This window comes from Rhizophagus irregularis, chromosome 11, assembly GCF_026210795.1.
Source record: "Rhizophagus irregularis chromosome 11, complete sequence".
Taxonomy (NCBI): domain Eukaryota; kingdom Fungi; phylum Glomeromycota; class Glomeromycetes; order Glomerales; family Glomeraceae; genus Rhizophagus; species Rhizophagus irregularis.
The window spans coordinates 2,135,229-2,153,254 of record NC_089439.1 but is presented as its reverse complement, the minus strand read 5'-3'; the positions used below and the strand labels follow the sequence as shown (position 1 = coordinate 2,153,254).

Sequence of the window (18,026 nt, the reverse complement as noted above, 5' to 3'; positions counted from 1 at the left end):
TTTGGAAAAATTTTAGATATTTACCAAATTAGGTCTAATTATGTTTTAATTAAATTCTGTAACGAACTTAAACCCATAAAACAATTCATTATTTTTTTCTTTATTAAACACAGTTACAATTGCGACACAAAAATGACATCACATTTAAATAAATAGTAACGAATACAATTGGGATTATAAAATATGATTTTTAAACCGCGGTAGTCTATTATTCAATGTTCTGCAATAATAGACTATTGGTTACTAGATAAATCATGCAATAAATTTATAATAGTAAAACAATATTTGCATGAGGTATTAAAAGATTATATATACATACATACATTCTAAGAAGAACGATCGTATAAAGGAAGGAAGCACTGCACAAATTGGCTTACTGTATATACTATATATATACTGAAATTCTTAAAATTTGTTCCGCGTCAAAGTTATGCAATATTAACTATTTAATGAGTAAAAGTACCGACGATTCTGGTAATGGTACAAGGAATCATAAGAATAGCCACTGTGGGAAGAGAAATGATGGGATAAAAAAGCGGTTTAGAAATTTAGTTTTTCATCTAAAAACTTAGGTAGAGTATTTGTCGAATCATCCTATGAATAATTAGGATAATTTATTTGGAAATTCTAAGATCTGGATATCCAAACAATCAAGATACCGAATAATTACCCCAGAATAAATACATGTTATTTCATGGATATCAATGAATAACTAAAATATTCACCGATGCCTTGCTGGAGGCACCCGAAAAGGAGGAGAGCATCGGTGTATATGAAGTTTTTATTAGATATCCAGCTTATCTCATTGTATATGACGTATACACCGATTTTATACTTTTTATACTTTTTTTATACCGGTGGAGTAATTTACAAAAGATCCATCTGTATTCTAGGATAAGAATGCTGATTAGAATTACGTGGATTAATGATAATGTAAGACATTTGTGTAATAATTTTGTGTATATATGTATTTTTTTCACGATAAAATGAGTTTTCTAATTTATTATGGAATATGAACAATATTATTAATTGTTAGAAAGATATCACAATAATTTTTATCTGTATGGCTGAAACTAGTTTTAGTAGTTCCACAGTTTCAGTATCTTAATTTACTTTATTAACCTAAGCCATAGAATTATCCATTCAGATATAATCCAGATGATAGATAATCCGGATAAATCCTATGACTTTATCCGTTCAAGGAAATCTTTAGGAAGCTCTGTGATTTCTTTTTTTTATTTTACTTTAGAAAGGCTTCCGGAATGGTAAGTTACATAAAAAATGGTTTTCACTTTTTTTCCCTTTTTGATATGAATTGGGTAACACGTACCGAAGAATTGAGTAGTAAATCATAGCCAGCTTATCTGTTATGTCATATCAATAAATTTCAAAAAGGTTATTATTAAAATTTGAGTTTTGTACAATATATATGAATGATCACCGATTACAATAAACCTATTTATATATATATTTGTTTAAACATCATCATCAATCAGATCATCATGTATCATGTATGATGACGCAATACAATCAATACAATTAGGTTTGAAAAATTGTGCATTAAAACTTTGAAACAAAAATCATGTCCGAAATTTGACCTATCTTAGTTAGATTGAAACAATGGACAGATTTTAGAACAATAAGATCATTCCAAGTTTATTTACGATGTGGTAGAGGTTGGACTAATATCTGTTAATTTTAAAAGGCTATAATTAAAATTTTCGTTTATAATGATATATATGTTCACCTTCTTACACAACTTAAATCAAGATTTTAGTCATGTAAAATTTATGTTCAACTTCCTGAACTTTGCAAATTAGTGCTAAAGACCTTTATTGTCGGTCATTAATAATACGTATACACGTCATTTTAATTTGTGTACCACTCGCATATAGTACAATTTTTTGATAAAACTTGGACTTAAAGATGTTAGTTTAATCTTCGAACAAGATTAATTTTCGTTGTAATAAGAGTGAAATTCTTTTTTTTTCAATTTATTTTTCGATTTTATTTCCTTATCATGGTAATGACGTAATGTTTGAATAACCACGCCACAGATCACAAATAATTCTATTGAAAACAATTTCTTTAATGGAACAAATTTTTAGGATAACGATAACAATAGTTTCGAATCTTTAATTTACCTGCCAGACGTTCGGTAACCTCCTCATCGTTTCGTTAAAATACATTTTTAATGTCGTAAAATTTTTCGTTTTTATTTATTTCATCACAAATATAACTGAAGGACCCCAACTGATATAGGTGAGAGGAGACAACGCGTCGCAAACTCAAAAAATTATAATACATAATATTCAAAATAATTATAAAAAATTATAATTTTTGTATCTCACAAGTGACCTAAAATATTTTATTTTATAAAACTTTTACCAACATCCGATACGACTGCTTTTAAGCATAGTGCTTTTATATTAAATAAGCAAGACAAGAAAGATATAGTGACACATAATAATTTCACATTTTTTTCATACTTGCTATGATAGTATATTTGGATAAAAAAAAGTTAACGGATTATCGTTTTCCTCAAGCGTCGAACGCTACCAGAGGAAAGTGACAACAAATGCCCTTATTTACACCCCTAACAAACGTCCGGCTTTGGAGGTTCCTCCGACGCCGCAACATGACTAACTATTTCTAACTATTAACCCCTTTTACTTAAAATTTTAACCCTTTATTTTACTTTAATTCATCACTGTTTTATTCTATATTCAACATCAAAATCAACAACTTCGTCTTTTTGTGTGGCATTTAATATAAATGAAAGAAAATACGGATGATGTATCTGCTTGTTTTTTCTACTAGTAGTTTTCTCTTTTACGGAAAGTGGGCTCGTGTAATCGGCATGGGATGTTCATTCTCCTATTCGTTAATAATAAGTATTTATATTTCTGAATCATTTTTTTAAATAAGCCTGTATTGATGATGATCATATCCCGAAATGTGTTGATTTTGACAATCATATATTGAAATGATTAAAATTTCATATTTTTAATCTAACCATAATTCCAATTTGGACATATAGCTTGTATAAATAACCTTCTTTAAATTATTCTTTGTTACAAAAGGAATTCGCCTACCATTTTTAATTTATTCTTTTTTCTCTTTCATAAGACAAAAAATTCAAAATTAAAAATGGAACTCGTTTCCTATTTTTTGATTTATCATTTTCTCTTTTTGTAAGGAAAAAGTTCGTCTCTGTTTTTTATCAAATTTCTCTTTTTTTTTGTAAAAATTATCTCGAAAAATTAAATCTTTTATTCTTCTTTTTGCAAAAGAAAATTCTCAATAATTTACTATAAATTGCATTAAATTTATACTTTACAGAAACTTCAAGATCGTAGCGATGGCTTAATGCGCAGTAACTGCAAATATGTATTTATAACGCAGTTACTGCGCATTAAGCCATCGCTACGATCTTGAAGTTTCTGTAAAGTAGTTACAGTATGATGATTAATTTAATTCTGAGAAGATACGATCATCGAAAATTTCAGTTAGTAAAAAGTAAGCGAGTACTGTAGTAAATTCATTATTTTTTTTTTGATTTGTTCAGGATCCGAACAATATTAATAATATTTAGATAAAGAAATTGTTTAAGCATAGAGATTTAAAATAGTTTGAGATTTAAATAAGGGTTTTAAAGATATGTAGTGTTCATTTTTTCATATGGACCTTCAATTATCAAATGGATTCTATCAGATGGATCCTATCTGAATTAAAATTATGTATAGAAAACATTCATGTTTCAGTTTTATTATTATTAAAATTGAACATAATTGTGCAATACTACTATGATAAAATGGCTTCAATTTCACATGGATTAATTCAGAAATATGTGTCCTCCGCGGTTTCATATCGAATTTTGTGGATCTATGATACGCCGAAAATACCACGTGATTTATCACAGGGTATTATATTCCCACAATATTGAAAATTTTACTAATGACATAAATCGCATAATTAATGCATTCATGAAACGTTAGGGTTTACCATCAAATAATTAATTCAAACATATGTAAAGTATCATATAAAAAATTATTATCAGAGATTTTTTTGACAATTCTGCCGGTTAATGATGGGTCAAAAAGAATTTTTGTCAGATATTTTAAAATGGCATTATTATTATTATTAAGGGATGGTCCGTTAGTCAACGGGTGTGCACGATCGGCAAAAATGGAATGCCGTGTTCTTCCAAAGTGAAGTCCATGCATCAGGAGGATAAAATAAGCGTAGATCTACAAAATAATACACATGTGAAAAACTACGCAAATCTACACCACTCGCGACGATATACGAGTGTGAAAATTTTAGAGAAATTTTCAATAGTATAAAATAGTGTATTTTTGAAAATGACGTAGTTTTTTAGTAGTAAAAAATAATGTAGTTACCTTAACATAAAATTTTCCTCTTTATAACCCCTCGTGTATTTTTCTGATATTTTCTTACAATTTTGTTGTTTTTTTTACTTACACTAAGAGTCAAATTCGATATTAATCATATTTTTATTTTTGCCTACACTAAGAGTCGAACTGAATACCTCAAGATAAATTATTAATATATAAAGTCTCGTTACCTAACCACTACACTATTTATTCTTTTTTTTTAATTATTAACATTATATTTCATATTTATCTTAGAATAAAGACATGCTTAAACCTTCGTATTTATTTTATATGATTTTAGTATTTGTGCAAATTTTTAAAGTGTATTACCAAATTACCTATTTGTGCAAATTTTTACACAACTTTCTTCAGATACAAAGTTTTTAAAATATTTTTAAACTGTATTTTGACATGCAGTTTATTTAAATTACATATTTACATAAATTTTTAAAGTGTATAATACTGAAGCTAACTATTTATGTAAATTTTACATAACTTTTTTAGATACAAACTTATTCAAAATATTTTAAGCTACATTTTCATGTGTGGGTTATACAAAATCATGTATTTATGCAAATTTCTAAAGTGTAAATTACTGAAACTACCTACTAGCGTAGAATTTACGAAACTTTTTAAGATACAAAATCAATAAAGTATTTTTCAAATTATTTTTATGTGTAGATTACTTAAAATCGAATATTTAAGAAATTATTTTGGAATGTAAAACTTCGAAACTACCTATTCATGAATAATTTATGGCACTTTTTAAGATATGCCTTATTAAATAACTATGTTTCAAGTGTAATTTATGCAAAACCGTATATTTATAGATTTTTACGGGGTGTAAATTTCCAGAGATTATACATATTTGACAACTTTACGCTAATATTCGCCTCATATAATCTCCTGATGTGGGTAAAAAACTAATGCTTTACAACTTTGGGAATATAGAAATGTAGGTTTTTGCGTATCATTTTGTGCAATTTTCGGGATAAAATAAAAAATAAAATTTGTGCGACAGAGATCGTCAAATTTGCTGCATTTGAAATTTTATATAAAACTGCGCATCAAATTTGTGAACTTTTTATTATGACAGATTATACATATTTTCCATTTAATTGACACTATATTTTTAAATTAAAATAAATTTATAATTATAAAACACAATGAATAATTCTAATTTTTTAATAAACCAAAAACTTACTGATTTTGCTAAATAAAAATTTAATTGCCGGTCCGCCACTCAACGGTACAAAATGATCGGCAATCTATAATTAATTTCGACGGACTTTTATATATTAAATACTATTGCTCTGGAATGGTGTTTGCACTATCTTAAAAACACGTCACAACAACATAAATACTTCAAAAATTTGCTAGAAAAGGGTATTACATTACCTGGGTGTGTTTTCCAAAACCGGTAGGATCAAGGTGTGCCAAAAAAAAACTAAAAGAAAAATAAAAAAAAATATTTTTTTTTTTGTTATTTTAATTAACGTAATTCATATAAAATCTGTGCCGGATCTACAAATTAATTTTGTACCGTTGAGTGACGGACCGGCAATTAAAAATAATAAAAAATCTAGTTTAATAATCGACTTTTAACATTAACAAAAGTTGTTTATTTTGTCAAATTGCACCTATTAACAAAGTTTTAAAGGTGATTCTTCGCTTAGTTATCTATCTCATTTTTTACCATGGAAATAGTTTACGCAGTAATTTTGACGATCTCTGTCGCACAAATTTTATTTGAAAATAACTCGAAATATCTTCATTTTTATATTTCCAAAGTTGCCAAAGTATTAGTTTTTTATTCATGGACTTTACTTTGGAAGAACATGGCATTCCATTTTTGCTGATCATTTTCTCTCGTTAAGTGATGAATTGTCACTTAATTATTATTTCATTATTATTGTAAATACAAATACATACATAGTTTATAAATAAAATACAACGAAATTATTTTTTTTTAGAAAAATATTTGTCAAATAATAGGTAACTCGCTCTACATCAAATTGTCTGGCATCTTGTGAATTATATTTGTATTATTTCTTTGTTTCCAGACATTTTAATACTAGATTTGTCAATATTTTCAAATAAATTTTGCCAACAGAAAGCCTTAGTTTCGATTTCTTGATTCGTATTTTCCCGTGAAAAATCCGAAATCTCAATAAATCATGTATTATTAGTTTTTATGCAATACTAAAAGACTAAAAGAATACATGATAACTTAAAAGAATAACGCAATACCTCGATTTTTTTAAAAAACAAGTAAAGAAAAAATAAGTTTTATTATTAAGTATTAACTAAAAAGGCTGGTTCTAAACACTATTTTGGATATTCTTGCAGAATTTAAAAAGTAAATAGTGGGAATGAGTTAGAGTTATGGAAGTGTGAAATTTTGTCTATTTTAATATGAAGTTTCTTATGAATTAATTATAGTGATCGTCAAAAAAATTGATAGTAATTTTTTATATGATACTTTACATATGTTTTTATTTAATTATTTGATGGTACACCCTGATGAAACGTACAAAATTTTCGTTTAACTTTTTTTAAAAAGAAATACTATAGTTTGAATTCGTGTCGCCATTTATTGTCCGAAGCGGGCGGACGACTTTTACATTCTACACAAAAGCGTGCAACGCACGTGACTTATATACACGTGACCATACATATATATAGTACTTTAAGTTTAAAATATTAGCTTTGTAATCGATGTCTATATAATAAAAATAAAATAAAATAAAAATTAGCCTGACTCTGTCTACATTCTAAAATAAAAATAAAAAATATACTATTAGCTTATTAATTTCGATACAGAATTAGACTTTATTAAACTTTAGTTTAACCTTCATAAGATGTATATAATAAATTTAGTTGTTTTTAAACTATTTCTTCATGTAATTTAATATTCATTAATAAATGAAAAAACATAATAAATGAAAAAATATAACTTATATCTTGTGTAATTTATTTTCGTTATTAAAATATTAACGCAAAATTGTGGCAATTTCCAGGGTCCATGTTCTTGGTGATGTACTTTTTAAGCCATTTTCGTTTAAAAAATGTAAAAGGTTACAAGAGAGATTGTCTGAAGAAAAGCGACTAATTTAAATGATTAAATCTTAACGAAATTTTATTTATTATTACAAATAGTCTAAAATTACATATTATTATTTTCGGTATTTAATTTATAATTATGTTAAATTATTTTATTAAACTATCCATCAATAAAAACTTTAACAATTGAGTTTGACAATAAAGATAATATTTATAAATCGTTGCAAATATAACACTAATAAGTTTTCACTTTGGAAAACGTGCAGCGTGACGCCCGCTTCGGACGTTTAACGGTCACCGTTACCTAGTTAATATGAATAAAGAACCACCAATGAAACGTACCTCCCTTTCATAATGTTCTTTCAAGATAATTACAGAAATGTTACATTGTTCGTTTAGCTTGAACAAATTTCCACATAAGCCCACATGAGTGACTAATATCTTTATGTTAAGAATTAGGAAACAGAATCGTTGTAAGTCCGGAGAGAAACTAAAAAATATAGAATTTTTTTTTTTTAAAAAAAAATTAATGGTAATTAATTCATTACATAAAAACATTTTTTTCACTGTCTTCGTACTTTTTCCAATTATCCGCGTTCAGTTTATATCTAATGTTATTTAAATAAATATTTAAAACATGTGATTCACGACGACTCAAAAAAATTTTATCCGTTATTTCTGTAAAAACTCCGTAAAAATGAGCCTTTCACGGATCCATTCACGGAAAATGTAAATAATTCGATAAATTCTGTAACATAAGGTTATTAAATCCGGAAATATAAGCCTTTTACGAAAAAAAGATGGAAAATAAAAAATGGATTAACTTTTTTTACAGTGACCCACCGCAATTACGTAGATCTTTCCTTAGATGGATAATTCTTGATAATTCTAGTCAAGAACTAGCTAGATACTGGCCGGCATTATTATAATCATTCCGGCCTTGAATGAGCTAATAGTAAATTTCCCCTTATACCTATACTGTGAGAGACGGACTTTTCTGGGGCCCTGAATATTATTTCGTCAAATAAAACTTGGTTGTAAATTACGTGAAGTTAGGGTTAAGGAAAGTATATCAATAAGCAGTTATTAATACTTATTGAGTGCAAAAAGATAGTAATAAGTTAAATTATCAAAGATGATAAAATTAGACCATCAAAAACTAGTGCCGAATGTTAAAAAACACATTTATTCATATATATCATAATATATAAATTTATTATTTGTTTAATAAAAAAGGAGTAAAATGGTTGCTGTAATAATTACACAAATGATTTTATAACGTAAAATATTGTCCATAAAATTCGTGTCTTAAATAATTTCTTAATAAATCTTAATGCATAAAATAAATTGTGTTTGTGATAAATTATTTAATAAATTTAGGAAAAGAATACTTTTTCTAATTACCCGAGAATCGATTTTGCCTTGATAAATTGTAAATATAGACAACGATTGTCATTAGAGATAGAAGACTGTCGTTATTGCAATGTTGAGTCGAAAAATTATTAATTTATGTAATTTTTTTTAAAGAAATTTTGATAAATCGTATTCTAATTCGCAAGAGGCATTGTTTAAGGTAAATCTTACATTGAAGATAGAAAATTGATTAATCTTACTCTTTCTTATGGGATTTTTATAAAAATCGTCAATTACTACTTCTGTTTTATTTGCTTTATTAGAAATAAGTTTGACAGAATCTCTCATTTCTTTACAATCAGAGCAAACCTTTTGAGTTTTACTTTCTTTTATTATCTTGCAAGCATTATTTTCGAAACAGATATTTTGAACATATGGTGGCGTTCCGCAAGTTTTTTGTTCATAATTTTTTAACGACATTATAACGAAGTATAAAAAAGGAATCAAAAATTTGCAACTTATTGATTATTATATTAAATATAACTGTGGGTTGCTAGGACTTATATATAAGTTTTTTTATCTATTTTTTTTGACATTATTATTTTTCGGCAATTTACCGATTTAGATAATTAAATAGATGGAGACATATAACATCCGAGTCTGAAGTATAATATACTACTGTATTAATTGTACGATTAGTAATTTATTATTCATTTAAAATGCCATTCATAATATACTAAATTTTTGTAAAGAAAATATCTAGAAATTGCTTACACATGCATACAAATAACAAATGAATCAGTTTATTATATTTACCCGATTCACCCGGTTCAAAAAAATTATTTCAATCTACCTTTTGTCTGCTATATTTAGAAATTTCGCCCGAATCTTTGAACACCAACCGAATAACAAATTAAAAATAAACGGTATATATTTTTTCTCGAAAAAAGACATTAACTCTATTTTACCAGAAGTGAATTTTTATCGTCAAATTTAATTTAGTTGGCTAGTGAGTAATTAAGTTTATCCGGTATGATTTAGCTAGCATCATCGCTTCACAATCTTGGCGCTTTTAGACAAATATATACTTTTGTATTATATATGATTATTCTAATTTATTAACTGAGATTGTTATACTGTATATTTTATTTAATTGCTCTCATAGTTTCTAGAATATCTTATACAAATAGATAAAAATTGAAAATAGTTTAATGTACACATCTAACTGCAGATCATACCAAATAAGTACCTATTAAGGTCAACATATTAATTGCATATAGTATCCGACTTTGGGCGTACACCACTTTGGTATTTTACTAGGTACAATTGTATAATACCCGGAAATTATATGCAGCGCTAGATGGTACATATATTTTCATTGCCAATAATTCTAATAAAAACTCTCATTGATTAGCTAACCTATCGTTATTTTGAATTTATGACTGCACTATACTGTTAATATGTGAATAACTTACTAAAACGGTCAAATGAATGTAAATTTTTTTATTTACGATATTATTATTAAAACTGATAAACGAAGCATCTATCAAATTATATGCAAATCCACGATGCTTACAAGGTTATTCGTTCATTCATTCAGTTCTTTCTGCTTTCTTTATTAAGTGAGTTTGTATTTTTCAAGAAATTCTATTTTTAAAAAAATCTTAATTTATATAAATAAATAAGTGAGAATTTTTAATTATTCTATAAATAAACGATTTTTAATTTTTTTAATGATTTTTTTCGGCTATAAACATATTGAAACAAGGGAATAACACAAGGTCAGCCTTATGAATTATTTGTGCATTAAGGTCGAAAAACTAATAAATGAGTCTCAAAGCAGTTAGATTTGGTTTTATTTTTTATTTCGGAGATTGTAATAATTTCAAGCGTATTATGATTGATATAACCAAATTAAATAACTTTTGGATATTTACGCGTTATTATTAGAAGATCAATAGTGCGCGTATCACAAATTGCTATAGGACGCTTTAGATTGTATTAGATTTAATTAATATAACTAAAAAAAGGTGACATGTACTTATTATAGTATATCATTGCGTGGATGTTAAAAGCAATCAATGATATGACAACTAATTTTATTGAATAAACTTTAATTAGTCACACATTTATTTCATCTTTGATAACAAAGAAAACATGCATTTTCTCATTGTCCTGGTGTCAATGTGTCATCCGGTATTAGCAAAACAATAAACTATATACTGTATAAGGATAAAAATCGTTTGAGTTGAATAGTTTATTATTGGTATTTGGTGCAAGTTTTTTTTTTCCAGATTAGAATACCGATCGGCATCACACATAATCGGGTAATAAGTTTTTATTTATTAAAATCCAAATAAATTGTTGATTCCAAATTTTTATACAGTCAAAATTGGATGTTTATTTATGTGATAGATGAAGGGTCAATAAAATGTAAATAAATAATATATTAATATCATATTATAATAGAGAATTGGTCTAAAGTACTGTAAATGCAAGATTTTATTACTAGAAATCTTATGATGGATTTTATATTATAAAAAAAATATTACCTGGGTTCAATAGAAAGTCTTTTAATGAAATACTTTTTTAGTTACTTGATGACGCTATTTGACATAAGAATAATGAGAATGAAAAATTAAATTGTAATAAATCGAATTTGAGTATTCATATTATTCGTAGAAATTGGGCAATTGAAAAAGACTAAATCAAAATTTATAGGCATGTTTAGAAATATAAATATAGATGGCGATGCCCGAAAAAATTTGAGAAATCTGATAGGTTGGATCAGTGAATTGGTTCTAGTAAAATAAATTTAAATCACTGAAATTTCCTTTGATGAATGTAATTTTTAAAAACCGATTAACCTTATGCACCAAGAGAAAAAATAAAAAAAAAATAAAAATAAAAAAATAAAATCTTCAATAAATTGCAACTCGTTATTTGCAAAATATTTCAAGCGAAATAAGGACACGCGGGACGCCTCCATATGTTCAGAAAATTGTTCTTAACAGTAACAGTAGGAGAGTTATGAGAAACCTCCCAAGCTTTGTCCTGACTGTAAAGAGACAAGCGATTGTGTTAAAATTTTTTCTAGTAAAGTAAAGAAAATTGAAGAGATCATTAACAACTTTTACACGAATTTACCTAAAAAGAACATTCAACAAATTTCTACTTTTAACGCAAAGTTTTTAAATAATGCTCCATGTGAAGTGGACTACGATCTATCAAAATTTCTCTAGAGAATTTACAAAAATTAGTAATTTTAGTAATCTTAATAATAATTTGTGTTTGTGAAAAAGGTAAAAAATATTTTCCAAAATGTCGGTAATTTAGAAATGTCAAAACCGTGTTTTTTTTTCGATAAAAATTTTTTTGATATATAATAAACTTGAAGTTTTCGATGTATAATAGAATTCCGAGAGATTTCAGTCGTTAGAAGATGTAGAAGAAGAGGCAGAAGGGATAGAAGATTTAGAATATATAGATGAATATTTATTATTTTCGTTATTTTATTGTAAGATATAGCTTTTTTTAAGATTTATATGAAAAATAATATACAAAATATGATTAAATGATCATCAATACGATTTGATTACTCCAAATATGACAAAACAAAAAAAAGCCAAAACTTTAAACAAACAAACCGGATTTCGTATTAATTTTATCCGGTTCAATTTAAGCGTATACGGAGATGTGTTCCGATAACAATGAACTGATCCTATTAAAAGTCAAATTAAAATAAATTCAGCCAAACCGTGAAACTTTATAATTCATCTGTGTTTCAAAAGAACTAATAAAAAGTTAAATCTTAATAAAAAGAATTTATCAAATTTGGTAATCATTTTGCACTACGTTAAACAAACAATTAAATTAAGAGACTACCTCAATAATATAAATTTAATGTTCAAACTTGAGGCGGAAAGACCCGAATTTCCGAATGTCAAATGATAAGTGATCAACAATGATCAACAATGACGTAATGCACCACTTTTTTGCAGGCCAAGATCCTCATAATTCTGGCCAAAATCTCCATAATTCTGGCCGGGGTGCTTATTTTCGGGATGCTTACTAACCGCAAAATACGGTAAGTACAACAAAAAATATATACAATAAGTGTATTTTTGCCTTTCTGCAAGTTTTATACTTAAAGTGTCGAAGATGCTTTTGAATGTCTTTTTGACTGGCCGGAATTAAATATCAATCGAGAAAATCTCCGTGTTTATGGAATCCTAGTTAATAAAAAATGATTTGAATTGAATAATAAATAAATATAAATTTATCTTTTTTTTGGAAACCCGTGTACAAATAGAGGCCGTTCTCAGATCATACTTAGAATTTGTCAATTACTACGTTTCTCGAAATCATTAAAAATATTTTAAAATAAATAATCGTAATAGTCGAATAATTTCATAATAAGAATTTATTTCTAAATATTATATTTTAAATCGTGATTTGTGATGAAGAAGTTATTACTTAAAAGTTCGTCTGGTAATACGGAAAAAACTTTATCATTACAATTCATGAGTATCGTAAGTTGAATGATAAAATGAAATTCTGTATAGAAGATTTCATTGGCGTTGATTAATGAACAATATTTGTGAAATAGTTAGATGATTACTATTATCCATTGAACATATGATTTGTAAGCAAAATAAAAAATATATGCATGGATATTGCATTTCATTTATGACATCAAACAAAGAAAATTTCGAAAAAGTTTCCTTTTAATTGTGATAATACCGCTATTATGAGTTGAAGGAGAAAGAGGAGAAGTTACAAATAGACCAATATGTTTCATGAAAGGCATTTATACAATAATATAACTATATTTGAGCTTTGGCGTTATCTGTATTTCAGGGTAAATTTGCAATAAAATATTCGGATTCCATTTAAAAGTTATACATAATAGCATTATATATAAAATTTATATTGTTAATATAAAAATTTAACTATATATTATTTAAAAGAAAAATACTACTGGTCCGTTATATATTCGAAATATTAAAAATAAAAATTCATGCAGGTTCTCATAATTAACCTAAAATATTAAAAGATTATTATTTACAATGAATTTTTTACTTTATCCATATATATTACTGGCCGAATTAAGTAAATTTGCTAAGAATAGAAGTTATGAATTTAAAGATAATAAATTAAAATTTGAAAATAATAATTTTACACGGAGAGCTGCAACGAACCTTATCGCGTGATATGATTTCTTTTAGTTTCATTTCTTTTTTTTTACAGTACTAACCGTTATCTCATTTTCTTTCGTGATGGTGATTTACTTCTTGCTTTACTTTTATGATGCTGCTTTAATTCCGTTAACATCATGGTTATTACTAGTAATTTAACCTTTTTAAAATGAACAAAGAAAAATTTTATAGTATTTAAAAAATTCAATCAAACTCAAATTGGAAAATTAACAAAGAGAAAAACAAAAAATTTCTCCAGGCTACGCAGAGTATAGCAACTTTTATCCCAATTTATGTGAAAAGTTAACCGAATATATTATCGTTATTAGTTAAATATTTTTTAGTGTTTTATTAATACATAATAGAAAGGCGGAACATTATTGGATGATCATCTCGTGACTAGTGATATTGAATATATTGAATATATTAAAATCATCAACATATGCGCCGATCTTCGGAACTGGCCTAAATTAAGGATTTAACAATTTAATTTTGAAAAACGTGATATTTGTTTCACAACCCCTAATTTTAATTGCGTTACATGATCATCTTTTGCGGACTGATAAAAAAAATGGAACTTTTACTTTTGAAATAAATAATATACTATCTATAAACACAAATAAACAACGCGAAAGAAGATGGGTTTTTAACGTTTAGATGGGTTTATGATATAGAAAAGTCTTTCACGTTATTTGTACATTAAATATAATAAGTAACTATTTTTATTTGTTTCTAAAGGTTTTTAACGTGTAGTAAAGTTGTAAAAAGGTGTAAAAGCCTAGAACTTAAAGCAAAACTTGGTATGATTTATTTGTTTATTTATTTGTTTATTTTATATCATATTTTAAAGAATTTTAAGTAATAAAAAGTTTTATCATTTATTTTAAACTTAGGCAAATTTTATTCAAGAATCTGATAGTGGGAAACTTATGTGATCTCTTTAACTCCTTGTCAATAATAGGTTTATTTTAATATCATTAGAATTATCTTATTTAAAGCTTTATTTTGGTATAATTTTACTATATTTGAATCACAAGTTACAGAAAAAATATTTTTTTTTAAATAATAAATAATATATTACAAAAATTAATAACTTAACTAATATAAAAATTTATTTTTATGAAAATATTATTAGTAGATTCTACTCAAATAGAGCTTTCAATTAAGCATAATTTTGTTTGGTTTAAATAATAGGATGCCAAAATATATGAGTTTTTTGAAAATTTCACATACGCTTATTACAAATGTTATATGCACGTGATAGTATTGTCCATCTGATCATTTCCATAATGGTTTTTGGAATATTTTTGTCATTTTTATCATAAACTAAATGACTAAAGGCCTCAATTCCGCAAATCGGCGGATATGAATCAACAATACGTGCATCGCGACACATGTCAATATTTGTACCATGTCACATGAGAAAATGGTTAACTTTAAAAACCTTAATTATAAAGGTGTTATCAAATTAATTACACTACATCATCTACAATTTGGCGGGTACCGATTTAAACGAAACGAACAAGTCATTGTCAATAAATGAAAACGGGAAAAATTTTTTTAGTTGGCATAATCAATTCTTTGCATTCATCTTCATCTCCGTGTTTTTTTTTCCATAAACGTAGCATGTAGTACAATATTTATTGCTATCACAAATCTTTGTAATAGTGAAGATTTTTCTTATAAAAAGCTCTAAAAATTCCTTTGGTTTAAGATTTTAAGCATATTGTATCCAAGCTTTATTTTTTGTGCAAGTATAACGAAAACATATCTTCCAATGTCATCAAGAAACTGTGGACAACGTGGGTCGTTACGACTTATTAATGTGGCAAATAATATAAATAATGTCAATATAAACCGAAATCGAGTTGCACAAATTCGACCGATAAATAATTCTAATACTATCGATCGAATTGTTCGAATAACCACACCACAAATTACAAATAATTCCATTGAAAATGATTTTTTTAATGGAACAAGTTTTCATGATAATAATAGTTTCGAATCTTTAATTTTACCTGCTGGATGTTCAGCAACCTCTTCATTGTTTCGTTAGAATATATTTACATACTGTAAATTTGATACTTCGCTTCTATATCGTATCGAAAAAATATTTTTATGATAAAATTTTTTTTATTTTCATCACAAACACAACATTATAGTAGATTTACATAATTTTTATAAGATGGTGGTCTATAAATTTTTATTCGGATATTTTATTCAGTTATGATTTATAAACTATTACTATATGGTATGGTATTGTATAGGATTTTTTTTTGTACTTAGTACTTTAGCTAAATTGCATTTTTTACACGGATTATATATGTGAACTTAAATTAGTGATTTTTAAGAGTTTTTTTTTCGTACAAACTCGTAACGTTCTTGTAAAATCTAATTTTTAATGTCATTGTAATGTTCCATACGAATTGGAATACGACCATCAAATATTATTTTAGAGTTATACGCAATTTTACAGTCTACAACTTTAACCGATGATCAACTTGAAAATGAAGTGGCGAAAGCTTGTTATTTGCATTCAATGACCTTTATAAATAATAATTATACGACGTTTCGACGAATTTATTTAATTTTTTACGATTTTTACTATATGATTCTTTAAGATTAACTTCTTTTTTTTTAAAAAAAAAAATAATTTAATATCGCAAAAAAAAAGAAATGCTTTTGCAGCTATTCTTACTTGTAAAGTCACTATTTTACCTTAAGCATTATTAGAAATATTGTTGCTTCAAAAATTATGTTTTTAATTGAAGATAATAAAGCTGAATAAATTAATAAAATTACTCTATTAATCAGTTTAATAATCCGTGTTTAATATCTGAAAAGTGAATAGTAATCAATCTTTTAAAATAGTTATCATTAATTTTAAATTCCTTGAGTATTAAAGATAAATGTTACACGAAATATTCAGAGGGCGTCCTTAACGTACAGTGGGTGTACGTACAACCTAAGTTTAGTTATGCTACGTTAATATCGTACACCCACGCTGTATCAGACTATTATAATAAGATCCCCATAAAAAAATTTGCATCCATTATTTCTCCGTGGCTTTTAAAAATTCCGTGAAACGGAAAAAGCATGGAAATATCAAACACGAATCAACATTGGGTGACAAACTATTTTGGCCTGCTTATAAAGCGCCAAAAATCCCGCCGGATGCTCACGAAATATTAATAATAAACATTCATGCAGCAGGGTCTTACAAAGTTTATTTAATAACCAAACAAGTTAGCTATTATTTCTCGTCAACTCCGAAAAAAAAAATTTTTTTTTTTCTTAATCTAAAATATCGTTCATAAATAGTTTTGTTACATCTGCTTATTATATTACTGGGCCATATTTATAGTGTCAGTCCGAACCAAGTAAATTTACTAAAGATATTAGAGTTGTAAATTAAAATGTCTTCTTATAATTTATTATATAATAATAACTCATTATACATGATGAAATTTACTTTGAATCTGTTTTTGAGCAGCCAGCAGCAGAGTTGCAGAATGAGACTCTTCCGGCTCCTTACGTCATTATAAACGAAGTGAATGATGATTTTTGTTGTTATCAAGGATAGATCATTCATGGAACAGTTTCCAATTTATAGTTGCTTCGAGGAATCTTATATCTATGATAAAAATAGTCACTTATTTTTAGTAATTTTCTAATATTTGGTTACTACTAATGTCTGTCAATGCGTTTGTTTATTTTCAATTTTTTAATTATTCATGCATTAAAATTTCTCACAACAGATGTTGATCATTTTACAGTATAAACTTACGGATATTCATAATACAGTATATCCCCGGATGGAGGATGGACGGACTGTAGCACTATTTTAATTATTGTATCATATCATACACGAGAAAATTTTTAAATAACACATTCTTGATTCGCTGGAGTAGACCCGAAAAATACATATAATGATCATATGTCAATATTTTAATGCAGATCTTTCTTTTTTTAGATAATGCGACCAGAATTTTATTGTCATTTTACGTAATTCTGG

At 26.5% G+C, this 18,026-nt stretch overlaps 2 protein-coding genes across 2 annotated transcripts; one reads left to right on the top strand and one right to left on the bottom strand.

Annotated features, from left to right (window-relative positions):
• Window positions 1-8,981: 8,981 nt before the first annotated feature.
• On the bottom strand, window positions 8,982-9,293 carry OCT59_002975 (uncharacterized protein; the record flags this gene model as incomplete). The annotated part of the gene is made up of 1 exon (XM_066145314.1): window positions 8,982-9,293. One exon carries the CDS (start codon window positions 9,291-9,293, stop codon window positions 8,982-8,984), a length of 312 nt encoding a protein of 103 aa, XP_065996047.1.
• Window positions 9,294-15,788: 6,495 nt separating this feature from the next.
• Window positions 15,789-16,067, top strand: OCT59_002974 (uncharacterized protein; the record flags this gene model as incomplete). Its single annotated transcript, XM_066145313.1, has 1 exon — window positions 15,789-16,067. The coding sequence occupies one exon, from the start codon at window positions 15,789-15,791 to the stop codon at window positions 16,065-16,067; it is 279 nt and encodes a 92-aa protein (XP_065996046.1).
• Between the last annotated feature and the right edge of the window lie 1,959 nt (window positions 16,068-18,026).